Source organism: Alligator mississippiensis, chromosome 2 (assembly GCF_030867095.1).
Source record: "Alligator mississippiensis isolate rAllMis1 chromosome 2, rAllMis1, whole genome shotgun sequence".
Taxonomy (NCBI): Eukaryota; Metazoa; Chordata; order Crocodylia; family Alligatoridae; genus Alligator; species Alligator mississippiensis.
Genome location: NC_081825.1, coordinates 208,826,400 through 208,847,170, shown reverse-complemented (window position 1 = coordinate 208,847,170; position 20,771 = coordinate 208,826,400). Strand labels below are relative to the sequence as shown.

Genomic DNA, 20,771 nt, shown 5'->3' with positions numbered 1-20,771 from the left:
TCAGTAAGAAGTTAAATATAATTGCATATTTTAGACTCCACTCAACATATACAACCTGCAGACAAGTAAAAATCTACACTGAATATAGAAACAAGAAAAGGTTTCCCTATGAGCTAGAGAAACGTTTGTAATTTCAGTCATTTCAAAGCAAAGAATTCACACTTAGGCAGCTTCTGAAATGAACATGTATTCTGATTTTCAAATCTGATTTTACACTTTACAGGAAGTACAAAGTATAGATCTATTAAATGTAAAACAAAACTAACCCTTATAGTACCAAACTCAAGGGATGCAAAAGTTCCAGTTTGGAAAACACTATAATTTTAGTCATGTTGTACAACCTATATAATATTTATACTTAAAAAAAAGCTGTTATAAAGACCAAGTTTTATATTTCTTAATTTTTTAATAAATTTTTAATTATATCATCTTTAGATTAAAAAAAAATACAAACCATCACTTGACATAAAGCAAGTCATTTATAGCACAAAAAGGAAAATGTAAAAAAAATAGTATGAATTCTTTATAAATGCAACAGAAAAAATGAATAAGCAAATACAAACCACAATAAACAGGGACCTAGCAAATTTGCAGCAGAACTGGGCTGTGCGGCAGCTCCTTTAATCTTGCAGGCTTCCCCGCATGCCGCACCCTCCACACCACTCCCGCTGCTGATTGGCAGAGGACACTTACTGTTCGCTCTTGATTGGTGGGGATACAAAAACTGTGGTTTTAAATATGGCACCGTTTTGCTTCCTGCTGCCAATTGGCTCCGGTGGCCCCTCTGCTTGCCTGAATTGCAAAAACTGCACCACATTTAAAGCTGTGGTTTTCGCCTTCATGCTGATCAGGAGTGAGTGGCGAGACTCCTCGGCCAATCAGCAGCAGGGGGAGGGGGTGGGGGGCTGCAAAATTAAAAGAGCCACTGTGCAGTCCACTTCTGCCATGAATGCAGTAGCTCCCTAACAATAAAGCCATCAAGAATTTCTTGTCAACTGTCTATACAGGAAATTTAAGGAAGGTTTCAAGCATGTGTGCATGTCCATGTCCATGTGTTTTAAGGAGCTATTTTAGTAGTATGGTGAAAAATGATTCTTTTAATTTTGTTACATAACAAATGGAAAAACCCCACTACATTTGGTAGGCATCCCTGTCAGGACAAATAAGCTCTTTCCAGTACCACATAGGGCTCTCTCCAATTTAAGGCTAGGTACAGACATTCAAAAAGCCCAAGCTGAAATTGATCCATGTCACACTGTTTTCTGTAAGCGGTGTAGTTTAGGTTGGTAGCGAACAGAACACATATTTGCCTTTTGGTTGGGGGTGCGGGGGGGGGGGGAAGGAGGGAATGCAAATCTTAGACTGGGTTCTATCATTTTTCCAACTAGTTTATGTGCATGAACTTGTGTTCTGTTACAGGTATAGACAAGTCTCTGATCACTTGTACCGGTAAAAGTGTAATGTCTGTTCCTGGCTTAAACCACCAAGAGATATAGCTTTCCCCATCTATACTGTTAATAAACATGTGCTTTTTTTTTTTTTTTTTTTATATATATAGGACTACTAATACTAGTAATGTGTAAGGGGATACTGAAAAACATCCCTTTGTAAAAATAGCTGACTTGCATCCGATCTGGTTTTGAAGGCGACGAACAATTACAAAAGGTATAAGGGAGAACAAGAAAGGAAAATGGAGGGTTTGTTGTGGGAGGTGGGGTGGAATCTACACCTGCTTTGGCAAAATCATGAGAAACTTGGACGAAGAATTTTTTAAACACTACTGAGCCCTGAAAACAAGAATTCTCTTGGTTATCTGACCAAGAACACACACATCTTCTTAAGTGAGGTGATAAGGTGTTACTTTTATAATGCTAAATATAAATGCTTTTATAATGCTAAATATGCTTTGTAGCACTACAGAAAGTAACAGCTGTTCAAGCTGTGTGTAGTGATAGAAAACGTTACCTCTTTCAAAGAGAAACTTCTTTGTAAGGCTACATTTTGAAGTGCTACACAACTTATATATAGCATTATGCTAAGGGGATATCTAGGCTTTTAAGCATCTCATAGGCCTCAGCTAGTCCTCCCATGCACCAAGGAGGTCAGAAGGGAAGGAAACCTGCTGGTTCCCTAACAGCTCCTGGCCGTGAGCTCTCAGGGAGCCCTGCTGGGACCATGCTATTCTTGTTGCTTCAAATCCCCTTCAAGAGCTGAGGTGCTTAAAGTGGCAGTGGCTATTCCCATTGCTGCTGGGTTGCAGAGCCTGCTGGGCTGCCCAGCTCCATTGATAAACAGAGCTGGGCAGTTAGGCATTGTCAGTTATCAGCTGGCAGATACCCCCTTTCCCAGCTGGGGAGAAGGCACGTTATTGACTGGGCTCCTCTGGAGGCAAGGTGGGCTCAAGGAGCAGTCCCCCATCATGCCCTGGTTGAGAGCTCATATTTGAGGCGATGTTGCAGTTCTCCAGCAAGGGGCCTGTGTGCCCTCATACTGCTACATTTTTGTAGAACTATAAGGGCTAGAAAAAGTTGCCAAATAGAGCAATTCAGCTGTGCTGCATGCAGCACAGCCAATTCATTTCACTGGCTGAAATGCATGTTGCCCCTTGCCACATGCTTGATAGTGCGGGACAAGGGGCGATGTGAATTCCTTGCTTTCCCCACTGCCCCGGACCCAGGCCACGGATCTGAGGCAGCAAAGAAAAGTGCTTCTTTACTCAGTCAGCCCCATAGAGCTGGCTAACACCTGACATTCCCTGCTGCCCGAGACCTAGAGTGGTCTGGGGCAGCAAGGAAAGCCAGGATTTCACTTGCCCAAGCCAGCTCAACTGGGCTGGCTGAGCAGGGAAGCACTTTTGTTCCACATTTGGAACAATTTGGAGTAGCTCCACATTTGTGCTGACTTACAAATATCCTCCTTTGTGAACAGTATGAAAGGCTTATTGAGAGTAGCCAGCATGGATTTATAAAAAACAACTCACATCAAACTTGATCTCCCTTCTTGATAAAGTAACTACTTGGGCAGATGAAGGGAATGCTGTGGATATACGGCACCTGGAATTTGGCAAGGCTTTTAACAAGGTCCCACACGAATGTCTCAAACAAATTGGAGATATGTGGGAAAGATAAAATTACTACAAGGTGGATAGATAACTGGTTCAATAGCCACAAGCAAAGGGTAAGACTAGATATCTGGAAAAATGTTTTCCCTGTTAGAACGAGGTAGTGAAAAAGACTGCCTAGGGAAGTTGTAGATTCTTCATCATTGAAGGTGTTCATGAAGTTGGACAGTCATTGGTCGGGGAAGATCTGGGCATAGCTAATGCCTATTTTCTACCATGGGTATTTTCCGTGCTTCTGGGCTTTACCGGTTGCTCCTGCCCTCCACTCCACTCTTTTCTTTTATGCGTGTCAGGGTATTTTTAAGCCTCCCCAGAGGTTTTGGGTGTTGGCTACAGCTATGGCTGGGGACTTCAATTGGTGTGTGCCAGTGTGCCGATTCTCCTACTAGGAACAAAGCCAGCGGTTCCTGGCTACAGGGTCTCGTCTCTCTTCTAAAGGTCAGACCTATCACTATATTTGGGATCAGGAAGGAATTTTACCGCATGGTCAGATTGGTATGGACTGTGGGGGGTTTTACCTCTCTCTGTAGCAGGGGGCATGGCCTCCTACTTGGGATCTCTGAATGTATATTAACAACTTTGCATAGTAACAGGATGTTGGCTGCCATGGTTATTCTCCTTTACCTGTGGCAGTTTAAGGTGTTAGGTCCGTGTTGTGTCAGGGTTTACTGTAGTCTTATGTAGAGTTTAGATTATGGATTATATAGGATGGTTTGGGGTGATACTGCCTCAGGCAGGTGGTTGGACCAGGTGACCTCTGGAGGTCCCTTTCAGCCCTACTTCTTTACAATTCTATGAAATGAGAAGTCAGACGATGTCTGTTTTCACCCAAAGTGCAGAGACATTTTGTAGCACTACAAACAAATGCCAGCCCATACCATGAATGGCCTTGATAAATAAGTCTTTGAGGCAACTATCAAAAGGCTTCCTCTTAAGCAGAGGCCCACTATAAGAACTGATTCAAATCCTTTGGTACTCATGTTTCAGTACAAACAGGAATTTCGCTACATCATCCATTGAAGAGACACTAAGAGAAATGAGAAATCAAAGGAAGTGATACACAAAGACATGTATGCATCAGAACATGTTCAGTTGACATCAATTTGGCAAAATCAGTTTCTGGAGGATGACCCACAACTAAAACTGGGATTCAGAAACCCAGTTTCCTTCCTTGACACTTGTTCAGTTTTCTTCATTCTTTTCAAAAACTGTAAAGCCCACTTTGAATCTCTCCTTAAAGATTTACTGGAGAACCAAGTTAAAATCCCATGGCAGCCCAAGGAAAAGTAGTGGGATCTGCTGATGTAATTCTTTCCCTGTTCACTTACAGAAACCCTCCAAATACCTCAGATTTCAAGGGACTGTGCTTACAATGTAGAACGTATTGCAGGAGAGGCTAGTTATTTAATTTTAACCATGCTCTACAGCAGAGATATTTTATAATCTAATGATGCTGCTGAATCAGTTAACAATTACCAATCTTCTTATAAATAATACATTGGGCAATAAGCTATTTATTTAGCTTAAATTAATTTGAAAGTTTCACATTATACATCCTAAAGAGACTGTCATCAACAGAACAGCATTATACAAAAAATAAATACTTCTGCACTGCAGTGACTAGTGCCTGGTGTTTTATGATGTGCAAAAGCCAGCAGTTTCCGTTGCGTGCAGATGTTTTATCCTATGCTATTACCATTTTACTTCTAAAATGACTATAATTGCTTATAGAACGCTAGTGGGACACTATGAATTTTCATTAAACAGCCAACTCATGAAGATTACATCTTTAGCGTCCTTTTTACTCAGTGAAACAAGTGTAATTACTAACAACTTCACAGATATATACCAAAAGGATAAAAAAAATATTTCCCTGGTGAATCTTAATATGTAGCGTATTAGTACTTAGGACAATGCAATTATCATACTGTCATTTCTATAGAAAATTGCTTTTATCTTTTAATTTCCTCGTTCTTTGAATTCCATCCATATTTACAAAAAAAGTAATACGTTATATTTGCTAGCAAACTGACCTAATGCACAGCCTTCCTGTTAGACTTCCAAGACTCATAATACTTTATTAAATTATGCTATATATATAATTCAATTTAGTGTGAATGAAACACTATATTACTACCAATGAATTTCTCCAAAACCCAAAGTATTTAAAAACAAACTTCTGAAACATTCCCTTGAGGAAATATTTATGTAATATTGTGGATTTTAAAATTAAATTTATTCAACCTATCAAGTAAAAAATAAGGACCAAGAGCCAAGAAATGAACTGCATTACTTAACTGTTGACAAGTAAAGTCCATGCAATTATGTTGTATGTGAAATGTAGATTTCTGAATAAGGAATAATAACCTCTGTGTAACAGGTGTCCAGTGTTTTGCAGTCTTGGTGCAAAACCCATTTCCTTTCCAACATCTTGAGTAGATTATGAACTGAAAAGCAATGCACTAAAAGGTGAAGGAGGATCTGTATAAATCTTCCCTTGTATTTGTTTGCTAAAGATCTTAGTCATTATGTTTGCTAAAGATCTTAGGTCAGGTGAGGTCTTGCTAACAATTGCTGAGCATTCTTTTAGAATGACTTGCGGAAAAAGAACTGGTTCCTAATCATTACTCTTTTTCTTTCTTTAAAATTAAAGACCCCCCCCCCCAAACAACCAACCAACCAAAGCCGAAGACTCCTCCAAACACACGCTGCATCCTCATTATGCCTGATCAAAAATTTTAAAGATCCCACCTCAAAACAAAAATCCCAACCACCTTCCCAACACATATTGTTATTAGGCTGAAGCAGGACAGATACAATGTTGTCCCTTTAATATCAAAAAGAAACATTTTTCATGCTTTTGTTTCTTCAAAGCTTAAGTATGTTTTGTCCATTACAAGAAGAGCTCCAATGATTCCTAATCATTTTAGCCTTCTGTATTTTGGTCTAAACCAAAATAATTAACATAAATGGGAACAGTTATCCTAGCGAATTTTGGAGTGCAGGTTGGACTAACCACTTCTTGGCCAGAAGGTAATTCAACTTGTTTGTGTAGTCAATTCTGAAAGCAGTCCACTACCGTCCAAACATTCTGCTCCAATATTTATCTTGAACTTTTTAAAGTACTTAGAATACTATTTTTCAGTGTCAGAAGGAAACAGACTGCATAGGCGCACCAGGTCTAGTCATATGGACACGTTCTAATTACAGGTTTCCCTTGCTTTATGAGGGTTCTGCACAGGCAGTCCTCACCTTACAACCTTTTGAGTTAAAACGTTTCTAAATTGACACCCCGTTTCAGCTTTCTGACATTAATTTTGACTTTACAACACTTGATCCGACACGATGCCGTGCCACTGAGCAAGTTCGTTGCATCACCTATCTCGCTGGAGAACATCTGTCCAAATTTCCTTGGACACTTTAGGAAAGCAGACACAACTTCAGAAAAACCTGTAGCCAAGACTCCTGAGAAGACTCCAGCCAAGAATGCTTCAAAAAATCCAAAGTCACCTCAAAGAAGTCCTTCCAAATCAATATGATTGTTATTTACAATATAAATACATTAATGTAGCTGTATTACTCATCTATAATTGATTGAGTACAAAATTCAGGGTTATTTTTGGTGAAAATAGGGTATCAGGCCTTGGTTCAGGAACCAATCTGCCATTTATAACATTGTTTCCTACGGGAAAATCAGTTCTGAGTTGCAACATTTTGACTTAAGATGAAGTTTTCAGGAACCAATTGTGTTGTAAGACTGAGGATTGGCTGTAAGTGCGAATTCACTCTTATGCAATGACCCTTTTTATACCAAAAATGTGTTATATGCGAGGTAAATTCACTCATGAGACTGGTGTAGTGGAAGCTCACAGTCAGCTGCTTTGTGCAGTGTATTGTGGAAGTGATGCACACCAAAATAGTCTTCTGTGTGGATCTGTGCTCCTCACTCGTCTGTGACATGCGTTTCTGTAGTTGCCATCCCCATTATGGCTTCTAAGCATCCAGCTGTTGCTATTGGCGAGTACCAAAATGGTCTTGTAAAAGTAGTAGAAATGGGTCTGGGGGTCAGTACAGTCAAGGTCTTGGAACATATCCTTATCTGTTACATTGTAAAGTGGGTTCTCTTTATGCAAATTCAACTCATGTGCCATTTTCCAGGAACACATGTACAGTACAAAGCATGGGAAACTTGTATTAGTAAACTAGCTACAATAAAAATACTGTTCATAGAGTTTCTCTTTACCCGGGTTGTTAGCACCCCTTCCAAAAAAAAAAAAAGTAAAAATACATATACAAAATGTCATGAAGTATTTTACTTAGATTTCTTCAGCATGGCCAATAAAAATCTGTGAAGTCACTCTTGTTTATGGTCAATCTGATTCAAGTTCGTAGAACTGAACTCCTAGGTAGTTCATAATATTTTGTAGGTCAATTTTTAAAGCCCTTGTAGAATAGTACCTAGTTCCCAATGATTTATGTAGTGCCTAAGTATTAAGAATGAAAGATGAAAATTTCCATTAAAACATGGGGACCTTTCCAAGAGGAAGAACATTTATTTTAAATTAGGTTGACAACTTAGTTGGCTAATGGGAGATAAGTTGGTTCTTTGTGAAGAATTAAAACCTTCAGGAGTCTGGAAAGAAAATTGGGGGCAACCCACATGGGAAATGCAACATATTTACACAGTTAATCAACCCTGAAGAAGAGAAGAATATATTCCTCATCAGCCAAACAGCGCAAAAAATGTATTTTACTAGAAGTTCTTTCCAGGAAAATGTTAAGATAGGCCTTCCAGAAAGAGAAAGCTATTTCTTCTATGCTTTGTGAAGCGGCTAAAGAAAAAAGACATTAAGCAGGACCTAACAGGAATGGCCTAATATCTGTGAGGCACATAGATGAAAAAAATTAAGACTGGTATTAAAGCAAAACCCATCTTACCTTAGCCAAAACAGATGGTGTCTCTTTTCCAACATACAGAGAATATTTGGAAGACTTAAATAAATAGATAACTTGAGTGTTGGGGGAAAAGCATGTTTTGAAAACACTATACAAAGAGTGTAAAGGAGAGTAGAATGGCTATCTGAATGTCCTCATAATTTTGGTTCATGTACACATATTATTTATGAGCTAAAGGACCTGACACTAGCATTCAGGTTGATTTACTTGACCAGAATCAAATTCTAAAAGTGTAGGACTTTAAGAAAACAAAAATAGGTATATTTTGTTATATATTTATAATCGGGGAGGGGGGGGGGGAGAGAGAGTATTGAAAAAGTACATGCTGACCAGCATCAGGAAACGGAATTACAAAAACGACATCCAAAATTTAACAGAACTAATTGGCTGTAACAAACACCCTAAACATTTCTGTTTTTAAAAGAGGACATTAAAGTCAATTGGACACACATTTGTTCACAATGATTTTTTTCGTAATGAACAAATTTACCAATTTTTAACCCCTGCAACCCCCCCCTGCTATTTTTCTAAATATTTAAATATTTTTCATATATTTTATATGCATTTGAAATAAGAATGCAGACAATTTGTAAAACTAAAAACTTGACATGATCAGTAAAAATGAATAGTTTGGAAAAATGCACTCCGAGATAAATTATTTTAGTAAAGCTTAAAGAAACTTCGCCAGACAGTATGGTTAACAGAAACAAACAAGTAGATTAAAAAAAAAAAAAAATGTTGACAGGGAATTACCTGCCCCACCTCTAAATTTAGCTATGCATTTGGAGGTGGAAGGATAAGAAAGTAAGTTATGCCTCACACCCCTCCACCAAAAAAAAGTAAAAATGACATCTGGTAGGAATGGGTCATTCTTCAAGTCTGAACATATGGACTTCAAATTTTGAAAAGATTTAAATTGAATAAATACAAGTAAAAATCATCTATCCAGACCAATAACATTTTGAGCATCATTTTAAAATATGTTCAATAGAAAACAATTATATACTTACGGCAAGGAGTATTTGAATTGTTCGTGAGTTGTGGAAATGCGATGATGACAGACATTGTTGGCTGATCATTTTGTTTGGGTTCTTTTTCCATTGTCTGGTCAGCCCACACTACTGTTTTTGGCCTTTGAATCACTTGTTCAACCTCCTTGAAGTTAGCCTCAATTATATCATTTGCTAATCCTGCTTCTTTTAAAACCAAGTACTGTCGTCTTAGGACTGGAAGCAAAGTATTTAGTACTCTACAAACAACAACAAAAAAATTCTTAAAATCTCTTCAATGGAAGTTATTTTAGTAAATGTCAGCCTCCATTGCTAACTAGCAATCATCATTGCTAGTCATGTAAACAACCATTTTGATTTATTGTCCAGTTTAATTTGAGGAACATATTCAACTTTTGAGACTAGTGTAGCCTCGTGCAGAATTATTTACTATTGATTTTAATAGATGCCTCCTTTCCTAAAAATTTAGATGTATACGATAATTCTTGTTTATTGTTCAGATTTAGTCAGTTCTGGTCAGTTTGGTATATAATAAAAGATTACACAGTAATAGGGTTGATCTTTTCTCCATTTAATGCATGATTGAAAATAACTATGTGCTGTAATTACGTTTTAGATGTTATGTATAAAGTGAGCAAGCACTTCATTTATATTGCAAGAACCCTGTTACTAAACAGTTATCATCTAGGACCCCAGCACTCCATTTGTATGCACACAAACCAACTCCTGGGCCCAAGTGGAGATCAACAAACTCACAGATGTTTACAGATTGAATATGGGTACAAGAAATGACTAGTATAACCAGATGCAAGATTAGAAACCATGGAAAGAAAATTAAAGAACTAGGGGGAAGGGATGCAACAAAAGACTGACTCACAGTAACAGAATGCACTAATTCCATGGCTTTTGCAGTCACTTTGCTCTTAGAGTGTTAGAACCGTGTATTAGTGTGTTAGAATTGTGCATTTGTCCAATTATGCACTCTTCTCCTCCACTAACCACTCATTTTTCTTTCCTAGTGTATCCCTGATGTGTCAGGAATGGTTTTATTATCCAAGGTGAGAAATTATGTTATCAAACATGCATAGTGATCTGACTTAATGAAAAAGCCAGAAGCTGATGTAGTTGGGTGGAGCTCTATAGAAGTTAATTTTGCTATACTGATTTAGGCCAAATGAGAATCTGACCTCACCTAAATATTATCCTTTTCTTTTCTGGAAGGGGCAAATGCCTCACAGTGACAACCAAGTTTATCAAAAGCCATTTTAGCTCTATTATACTTTGGCTAACAGTACTAGTTTAGCTTCAAACTACCAGGTTTACTATGAAGGCAGAGGATTTTTTTCCTGAAAAAAATCAAAGGTGGTCATCAAGTTGTGTGTGTTGCAGGTCACTGATTTACCCTCATTTAAACCTTGACTATAGCTAATCTCATAGCACTCTAACTTGGAATACTCTTCACACTACTAGCTTCAAGCTTTCCAATGAAACCTCTTAAGATTTATGCATAGACTGTATCTCAAGAATGGAGAAGATAAACAAACAGAATTATTGCTGCTATCCAAGGGTAACTCTTATAGTGCATATGAACAGTTTGCCCTCTAATGGCTGTATGAAGCCAAGAGAGATCAGAACAGATCTAAACTTTACCTCTGTTAGAGCAGTTAAACTTTACTCAGAGTAGTGAATAAATACAGTTTGAAGCTAATGAAAAAGGTTCTGGTCTCAGCTTTGCATTGCTTTGTTTTCAGTCGTTGTGCCATTTATAGTCATTTGCTATATAACATAAGCACAAGTTTGCAATTGCACAGGTCTTCCATCACAACATCCTCTGAAAGCTATTGTTTCAATATCCAAGATGCTGAAAACTGAAAAGTTTTTGAAAAAACTGCTAGAACATTCATCTTTCTTGAAACCCACCAGCTATAAGAGATTTAGTAACAATTTAGATTTTATCTAAAAACCCCCCCAAAAACAAACAGTTAAAAGTCTAAGGCACTGGAATAATAGTTAGTAAAAAGGTTTACAATAAATATTTGATGTACAAACTAAGTTGGCAAGGCCCACGCACCCTTTGTAGAATCTATGTGGGGCAAGAAAGAGTAAAATAGCAAAGATAAATTCTGTAGAATATTCCTAAGTGCTACTTAACAGTGGCAGCTGGGGACTGAAAAATCAAAGCTTTGCAGGTTATATAGAAGGAGAGCTAGAAAATTTCCAGAATCAATTGCAATAAGGTCTAGGAGTAATAGGGATGATATGAATGGTGAATGTAAAAGTTGTATCCCTATACTCTGCCTCTTTTATAAAAGGCTTATGCTCTTTACTACTAGGAAACAAGCTGAACTTTTAACTGGGATTTTCATATACTTTACTCAACGCCTTTGTTTTCAATATGATCAAGTCTGCTATCACGTATTAGTGTGATAAAGCAAAACAATAGATAAACTTGGGAAACTACATATACATGAATTAACCCTAAACATCTCAGTTCTGGATTTACAGTAATAGGTTGGCTTAAATTAAATGACAACTTAGGTCTAAAACTCCAAGTGTCAGAAGTGCTCAATTTTTAAAAAGTGTTATATTCTAGTAATACCAAGTAAATTTATTGATGAGAAAACGTTTATAAGTTAATTTAGATGTGCAGAATTGTGAATGTACTTAGTTATATTTTCCCTATTATTTTGATCCATAAAGGAGCACATGAACCTGCAGAAAAATGGTATTATTTTCATGTGAAACTCTCTGAATTGGGTACAAAAGTGGCAATCTTAAGGGAGGAAACACATCAAGCACAATACAAACACAAACTTACTTTTCAGTCTGCTTATGATGCTGTTCTTGAAGGGATACTAAAGTCAGCATGTGGTTAATCTGTGTTTTCAGGTCCTTGACCTCTAGCTTTAAATGGCAGTAGTGAAGATCTTTACGAAGTTCCTTGAGAAAATGTTGCATAAGAAATCAGTTAAATTAAATTTAGACATGAAATGTACAAATATGCAATAAAATGATAAAATGAACATGAAACTGATTAAAATGCAAGGATACATATAATCTACAATTATAGAAACAATAATTTTTAATTACAATAAAATCTTAAAGATAAATTTAAGTGTTAGTATTTCACTGACATTTTCCTGTTCAGTAATTTTCCATTGAGAAAGATACGCATAGCAACTAGTTTTTAAATGGGAGTAACTTTGTGTCTTTTAAGGATAGAAACCATATTATATATTTCTATATGCCTTCTTCATATAATGAATCATTACAATGGTCTTAGCTGTGATTTTATTAATATTAATTTTATTGTTATTCATAAAAATCAAGGGAAATGAGATTTTAAAATGAAACCTACATAGCAAGTTAGTGACTCACTATGCAAAGAAATCCCACTCTGGTATGCCTGCACATTGCTCAAATACCTCAAAAATCACTTCCTATAAGTAGCTAACAAATCCTAGCCATGTTCACTATTGTATTAAAAATATGATCAAATGATGCTGTCCGGTCCCCGACACAGGCACAGGATACCCTGTTGTCAAATCAAGACAAGCCACTTCTTAAGAACCTCTAACAAAGGAAATTCAGAAGCTTGGCTAGCAAGGGACACCTGGGTAGTGTGGGGGCAGCAGGGAGCAGGTGCAAGAAGAAACTTGCTCACAGCTGTTGCTGTGCCCAGCTGAGCCTGGGACCCCTTCTGATGCAGCTTGTAGTTGGGGGGGGGGGGGGGGGCAGGAACAGCTTTGGGACACTCCCTGAACCTGGGTCAGCCAGGGGCAGCAGTGGATGGGGGCTGTGTCTGCCATGCTCCACCTCCCCTTAGAAACTTCCATATTAGCAATTAATTAATGCTAATTGACAATTAATTTTATTGTCATCCTAAAGTTCAGTTTTTCCTGAGATTTGATTTAAATTTGTTTTGCTTTAGTTTAAACGAAACTGCCTTGCATCCTGCTATTTGTGGCAAAGGAGAACAATTTATTTATGACATCCCTTCATGTTTTTGAAAACTACTATCATGCCTGCAACTTTATTCTTCTAGACAGTATTTTGCACATAAGAAGACTGTTAAGGGCTGTGGCTGTTTTATTCCCACACTGAATATTTGCAATACTTTCCCTGCTCATCTCATTACCATCAGACAACAATAATCCAAGGTAATTGGATTCTAGGACCCTCTAGAACCTATTGTTTTCCCCAAAAGATCTTGTTTTGCTCTTCCAGTTTTATTCTTGTGAGTGACCTCTATATCTTTGGTAATATAAGCCCTACTCTCTTAGGTGTAAATTCTAAAGTTTTATATATCCTACAGAGTCTTTTAGTATTATTGCACTTGATGTCCAAGAAGAAAGAAATTGTGCCTGTACAGAACCATTACAGTAAAAGCTTTGTTATCCGGCACCCACGGGGAATGGAGGGTGCCAGATAACAAAATATGCTGGTTAACTGAGCGGCCCGAACAGGCATCTCTGCCTGTTTGGGCCGCTGCTGTCCCGCTGATTCTGGGACGCTGCCCCTCCCGCCGCATCGCCACCCCTTCAGTGGGCCTTGTGGGCCCGGAGGGCGGGACCTGTGCAGGCTGCTTTCCCCCAGGCCATGGGGGCTCCGCAAAACCGCAAGTACCACGGCAGGTGCTTCCGGTTTCACTTTTCCCTTACAAGCCCTTACAAGTTGGCATGCCGGTTAACAGAGTTTGCCGGCTTGTAAGGTGCCGGATAACTCAGCTTTTACTGTATTAGATCTATGGTGATGCATGGGTGTAAGACTTGGTGCATGATAGATAAATATATGGATAGATATCTGGCTGGGGTATTATGATCCCAGCAGTTGTTCCTGCCCCAGGCAGGGGGGTGGATTTGATAATCTGTTCAGGTCCCTTCTGACCCTAAAAGCTATGATGGTAAAAGACAAACTGACTCATTTTGAAAACGATATTCTTAGGAAAATATTTGGACTAGTGATAGACCCAGTGAGGGGAAAATAGAAGCGAAGCAACAGCAAATTACTACGAAATATCACAGAACTGCCCCTCATTACAAGTGTGGTATGTGCATAGTGGTTAGTGTGCATCAGCCATGTGGTGAGAACAGAAGAATCAAGAAACATCAAAACCATCTATAAGCATCAACCAACAGGATAATGTTGTTGAGGTAGGCCACACCAATGCTTAATGGACAATGTAAGAAGAGACCTGAAAGTACTTAATGTAGGACAGGATTAGGAGGAGATAGCTCATGATAGATGAGAAAGGAAGTGCTCATCAAGCAGGCTAAAACACTAAGTTGCTGGCTGGTCATCAGAAGTAAAAGTTTTTATCCCCATAAACACTGGGGGAAAAAAAGCACTCATCTAGGGATGAGTACAGGCTGTGGATCAGGGTTGACTCATGCAGCCCAGTAGAGGGTATGTCATGGAGGAAAGGAAGTGGGGGGAGGGAAAGGGAGGATAGGGGAAACAGGCACACTGAACTGCAGCAACTCCCCTGCCTCTCCATGTTCTTCCTTGATCTATGCACCCCTTCCTCTATACTCCCCCTTGCACTCCCCCTTATACCATGCACTCCTTCTCTGCACTTCTTACCACACTGCACTCCCTCTCGCACTATGTGCCTCTTCCCCTGTGTTTCCTCCACACACCATGTACTCCCTCACCTTCTCTCTCCCCATTCTCAGGTGTTAATTACTGTGGCCAGTGCTTGCTATGGTTTGGCTGGACTGGGTGCTCTGGTTCCTGGGGGAAGTCAAAGCAGCTGCACAGGGTAAGTGCTGGGGGGAGAGGTACACAAAAGGAGGTGCAAGTAGCAGGTGGGGACAGATACCAGAGAGGGGTCAAGTGGCTGGGAGGAAGCACTGGTGGGGGGGGTGGAGGTGCCACGGGATGGGCACAGAGAAGAAGGGCAGGCACTAGAAAGTGGGCAAATGGCAGGAGGAACAGGTGGTAGAGCCAGTTACTAAAGGTTGGGACAAGGGAAAAGCCATCTGCCCCTCAGCTCTTGCTTTCCCTGCCACTTGCCCCCCTGATTCCTTCCCTGCTGCAATCGTGGGAATGGGGGGATAAATTTAAGATGACCTTTCAATAATTAGGATCTAGACATGGAAAATTAAAAACAAACAAAAAAATGTCCACATCTAGAAGTTAATGATTGGCAGCTCATCTTAAATTCAGAGTCATCTTCCATTTGGGTGAACACGGTTAAGTAAAATACCATCATGCCCACTCTCTTTTTCTCCAAACTAAACATCCCTAGTTCCTTCAAACTTTTCTCATATCTCAGTACATCTGTAAATCTTGCATTCCTCCTGCTTTATCTTCTTTACCAACTACCTCTGGATCCTTTCCAGATTTTCTGTATTTATCTTATAGATAAGGAGTTCAGAACTGGACACAGTGCTCCAGACATCGGTGACTGGGAGGGGGCACATGTGCCCCCCCCGAAGAGATTGATGCCCCCCCCCCCGATAGGGCTGCCGGTGGGGGCGGATTCTGCGGGTGCCCCCCCAGATTCAGGAGGCACCAGTCACTCATGGCTCCAGATAAAGCTCTTTGAGTAGTACTATCATGTCCCATGTCTTGAATACAATGCTTTTTGGTTGTGTTGACAAAACTACATTTTTTTTTTTTTAAAGCAAAAGCATCATATTGCTAACTTTCAAATACCTGCCGGCAACATAACTGCCAGACAGACAGATCTTCAGCCATTTTGTATTTATGCTTTTGGTTTTTCTTCCTTTACATTTGTCTTTATTGAATTTCATTTTTCTATAGCCCAAAGCTCCAATTTATTAAGATTATTTTGGATTTTAATCCCATCCTCAAAGCTATGTGCCACCATTTCCAGTTTTGCATCCTCTGCACATGTGGCCAGTATACTTTCTGTCCCTGCATCCAAATCATTAATTAAATGTTAAACAACACTGAAGCCAACATAAACTCCTCTGGAACTCCTTTTGAGACCCCCTGACGATCTAACATGAATCCATTAATAGTTACTATTGGCTTGTGATTATACATCCACGAGAATTCTATTTACCACACACTTCACCAGCAGAGGGCATTACAAAAGCATGTGGGATTGTGTCAAAAGTATACTGTGTCCATTACACCCCTATTGCCTACCAAACCCACTGCTCTCTTTTATCCTTCATAAATCTATGCTGGCTAACAGTGAGCATGCCATCATCTTCCAGATATATACAAACTAAATATTCTACAACTTGTTCTACTAACATCCAAGGTACTCAAGTCAGCCAGTTTATAATTCCCCTAGATTGGCTCTATTTTAGCTCTTTTCCTGTCCTCTGAGACCTTGCCTGTCATCCACAGGTTTGCATATACTACTGCCAGTAGCTCCAAGATTATTTGCAAATAATCTAGAAATATTAATGCCAGCTAGCTCTTTCAGTACCATAGATACATTCCATCAGGTGCCCCTCACTTATTCATTAATGTTTGTCAAAATTCTCCATCACATTCTCTAATTTATAAACAGATGCCCTTCTTCTTAGTGTTAATTTTTCTAGTTTGTGGCTGTCATTTCTTTCCTTCCTCTTTCACTTGCTTCTTCGTTTTCTTTTGCGTTGAAATAACTGGATCAATATCAAGTCTCAAATATTACGTTTTTATTTTTAAGGACTGCTAGTCTCCTTCAATACTTTTTCTTATGATTGTATACCTAAGGAAGCTTACCTGTTATTTCTCAGGGTTAGCTGAAACATGCCTTTAGAATTCTATCATACCATATTATTACTTTTTACCAAATTTCCAGCCACCTTCCCATCTGCAAGCAGTTTGCCCCTATAGGCCACAACCAGAATCAAAATAGATGGCTCCCCTAGTAGTCTTCTCAACAGAGCAATAATAAGAATTTGTTGAACATTTTGTGTTGTTATACATTTCTTCCAAACAGATCAAGGAAGTTAATGCTATTACTGGCTCATACTTTAGAAATCTCTCTCATCTACTTGGGGAATGTTACAAATTCAGGAAAGGGAGATGGATGTGGTCTAAAGCAGCAGGGCTGTTCCTGGGGGCAGAGGGCAAATTGGGGCAATTGCCCTGGGCCCCGTGCTTTGGGGGGCCCCGAGTTGCCATGGCCACTCCGCCCAGCTCCTCTGCACAGCTGCCAGCTTCCTGTCCAGCAGCTTGCCACCCCACTCCCCCACACCAGAATCTGCTGCCGGCTTCCTCATGTCTGGGGGCAGGGCCCCACATAGGCTAATTTGCTTTGGGCCCCACACCCTACTCGAGTCATCTCTGTAAAGCAGACTCCCACCATAACATTATTGCTGCTTCCATCACCCCACGCAAGCTGTTATTCAATTTACATTGTACAAAATCCTATTGGGGGGTGGGGGAGGAAATCAAATAGTTTGTCTAGTGAAAGTATTCGAACACCACTTTCTCAAGCAAACTTGGAAACAGATGAGCCTTTAAGTTTGCTTATTATTTCAATTGTTGCTTCACTTGTTAAATTTGTTTCTCTGCCTTGGATTCAGGAAAGGAATGTTTTGGATAAGTTGTATTCAAATAGACACACTATTGAAATGTTGCAGATTATTTTTCCTTTTAGTCTTACACATTTTATAGCCATATTACGGTTTCCTGCAACTTCTTCAAAATTAAACCCTTTACTCAGTCTTAATTTCTTGATCCTAATTTTGGCTTCTGTTACAATTCCCATTAAAAAGCCTTCCCCACCAACTTAACTATGAAAGTGTCCATATTCTTCTCACTCTCCATTAGATGGGTCTCACGCCTGCACAGCTATTATCTTTTGTGGGACATCAACCCACTGACAAAGAGGGCAAATCTATTAAGCTAACACTTCCTTCACAACACCATGTTTACTTCCAAAATCAGAAGGTTCTTGCCTAACCTTTTACCTTCAGCAGGGAAGATAAACAAGACTGACATCCATATCCCTAACTCCTTTAATCTCCTGTTCAGGGCCATTAATCTCCTCTGATTTGCTCAGGATTGCACCTGGCAGTATCACTGGTACACACATGGATGAGCAGTCCAAATTCCTGTTGTCAGTAATTTTTGTCATGTTCTAAATTTAGGCTCTTAGGATCCCAGGTCCAGATGGAGGTGCTTTCACCAGCCTAAAAAAGAGAAGCCCCCCCCCTAGACGTCATCATTTTCCTCTTTTCTCCTCTGTTGGTTATGGAATCCTGTCTATCCTTTGGGGTATGCAATTTCTGCCTTCTGACTAATGGGGTCAGCTTCTAATTTCCTTCAGTTGAATATGAGACACTTTAACCAGTTATAGCTGTACTAAGAGGCTACAAGTGATTTCCTAGCTTCTATCTGAATGTTTAACTGGTTCTCCATATTCTGGAGGTCATACATGGCCAAAATTTTTTCCTGTACTTTAGTTACTCCTGCACCATCATCTGTGATTCTTAGGCATGCTGCATCTGCAATTAACTATTCAAGACTCCTGTCCAAGAAGTCTTCATTTTTTGATGCCACACAGGGTTGTTACCAGGGCCTCCAAATCCTCAAAGCTTTTCTGTCAATATGGCCACCAGTTTACACTTAGTACAAGATGAAGTCACCTCCATCCTCCTTAGAGGACAAGGAACATGGCACATTCCCTATAGGCTCAACAGTTCCATCACTTGTGTAACTGAGCCAGTTGATACTAAAGGTACCTCGTCCAGAGCTGAAAAGTTTTACAAAAGGATTATTTATAGGAGTAGCCATAACTAAAGAGAAAGATTGATTGGAACATACAGATACATTTGTGGCTACAGTGTCTGAAAATTATCTTTCAAAGCAAAGTTTTTTACCTGTGGGATATGACCATCTTGACTGAGAAGACGCATTTCATTTTCCACACGATGAAGCCAATTGTTATTTTCCTCAAACTGTTTCATCATGTTTTCTTTTTTCTTCTGTACGTGCAAACAACGGGTCTTCAGCATTGACAGCCTGTGATCCCGTTTGCAAGTGGCCTGAAATACAACATAATTGAGTAGGAAACTGCCAGTGACGTTAACTGACTTCTTTTATATAAATAGGAACTTTGCTGGTTTCCATAATTGGTTAGATAAAAATCAAAACAGTCTTTGATCTATGTCTAAGCATTCAGGGGCCACCTGTGGGACCAGTGGGGGCCACATGCTTCACAACCTGCCCCAATGCAGACCACAGTGCTCCAAGCTTTGCCCTGTGTGGGTGCACCAGCCTCACCATCAGCTCCCAAGCTGTGGTTACCCCAACTGCACTGCACTGTGCTGCGGTCCCAGGCTGTGATCTGTACCATGATGCACACCTCACTTTCCCCTGGGGCAGGGGCAGGAAGTGGAGCTGGACAAGTGATGGGGGGAAACCAGGAAACCCTGGCTGCTGCAGACAGAACAACAGGGAGCAGCAGCCAGATGGGAGCCTGGAAACCACAAATTAACCCCTGGGGGGACAGGACATTAGGTGGACATTACTGATGTACATAATATTAGTAAAGCAGCACTTTTTCCAAACGCACTACTGAAGTCTGGTTTACACTCTCTCTTATTCATATCCTCTCCTGAAACTTTTTTAATGGGACTTGAAGATGTTGAATTGATCCTAAAATTGTTGTATTTATTTTTTTAAACATAACAAAACATTCAAACTATAGACTGGAAAAGTTACAGCATACACATTCTACCTGTAACATCGCCAATCTATGAGAAACTTAAATCAATCAAACCAGGAGATAGGAATTTCAATCCTGACTTCTAGCCATAACAATGCAACCCCATTTATAAAACTTAAAAAAAAGACCCGAGAGAAGTAGGAGTCCATCTGAATCTTGGGTCCAATTCCTCCATCACTATTCCTACTCTGGAGATAGGAGAAAGATCCATTAAAGCAGACATCTGGGCAGAAACAGCAGCTAGAGTAGTGACTGAAAACTGCAATATCTAGCTTAAAAATGTTGGAAAGAATTCCTTCCCACTATGCATTTATGTGAAGTCACTACACTCTGAGCCAGAAAAGGTACACTGATAACTTCAAGTCAGGATGAATGGGACAGATCTTGATGCCCGCTAAAAGCTACAACAGGGAGGCCTAGGTAGGCACTAGGCAGGAGCATACAACAAGTAGGTTTAAACGGGCCACTCCAGTCTTTGGAGGACTGAGTTTTATTTCTGCTTTATTCCTGAGACTAGAGGGAAAGAGACCAAATACAACAGTGGGAGATATCGCATAAAAAGGCTGTTGAAGGGATAATGGCAACAGCTGCAAAACAACTTTTGACTCTTAAAAGGAGACAAAAGTCAAGCAGCAGTAGTAAATAAGGCAGAGGAGATGAAAATTAAAAAAGATGGAGAGAGAGCTATTAGCTATGGGGACAGAAAACAAACTCTTTTCAAGGAGTAATGTGTATAAGCCAAGAAAAGAAGCTAGAGCAAGAAGCAGTAGTGTGCAAGAGGGTCATATCCTAGTATGTGTTTTAGGATTTACTATAAATTGTTAATCTCAGAGAGAAGAAATTAGCTGTGCTAACCTGAAGTCAATCAGAAGGCACGGTAGTTTTGCAATTTATCTTAAATAAGACATATCTAGAGAACAAGCTTTTATGAACCCAAGTTCACTTCATCAGATACCTTATATTTTGTTAATCTCAGCCATCACAACACAACCCTTGCAAGAAATTAACATATATGACGTCAAGTACCAAAGGAAGGGCA

General features: G+C 39.5%; 1 protein-coding gene across 2 annotated transcripts in view; it reads right to left on the bottom strand.

The window, feature by feature from the left end:
* Positions 1-20,771, bottom strand: part of KIF18A (kinesin family member 18A) — a 97,513-nt gene that overhangs the window by 22,379 nt on the left and 54,363 nt on the right. For both annotated transcript variants that reach the window (XM_019477090.2, XM_006260670.4), the window contains exons 11-13: positions 18,885-19,049; positions 11,906-12,027; positions 9,088-9,326 (exon numbers count right to left, since the gene is read on the bottom strand). In XM_019477090.2, coding sequence (XP_019332635.1) covers positions 9,088-9,326; positions 11,906-12,027; positions 18,885-19,049 — 526 coding nt within the window. The remainder of the gene's footprint in view (positions 1-9,087; positions 9,327-11,905; positions 12,028-18,884; positions 19,050-20,771) is intronic.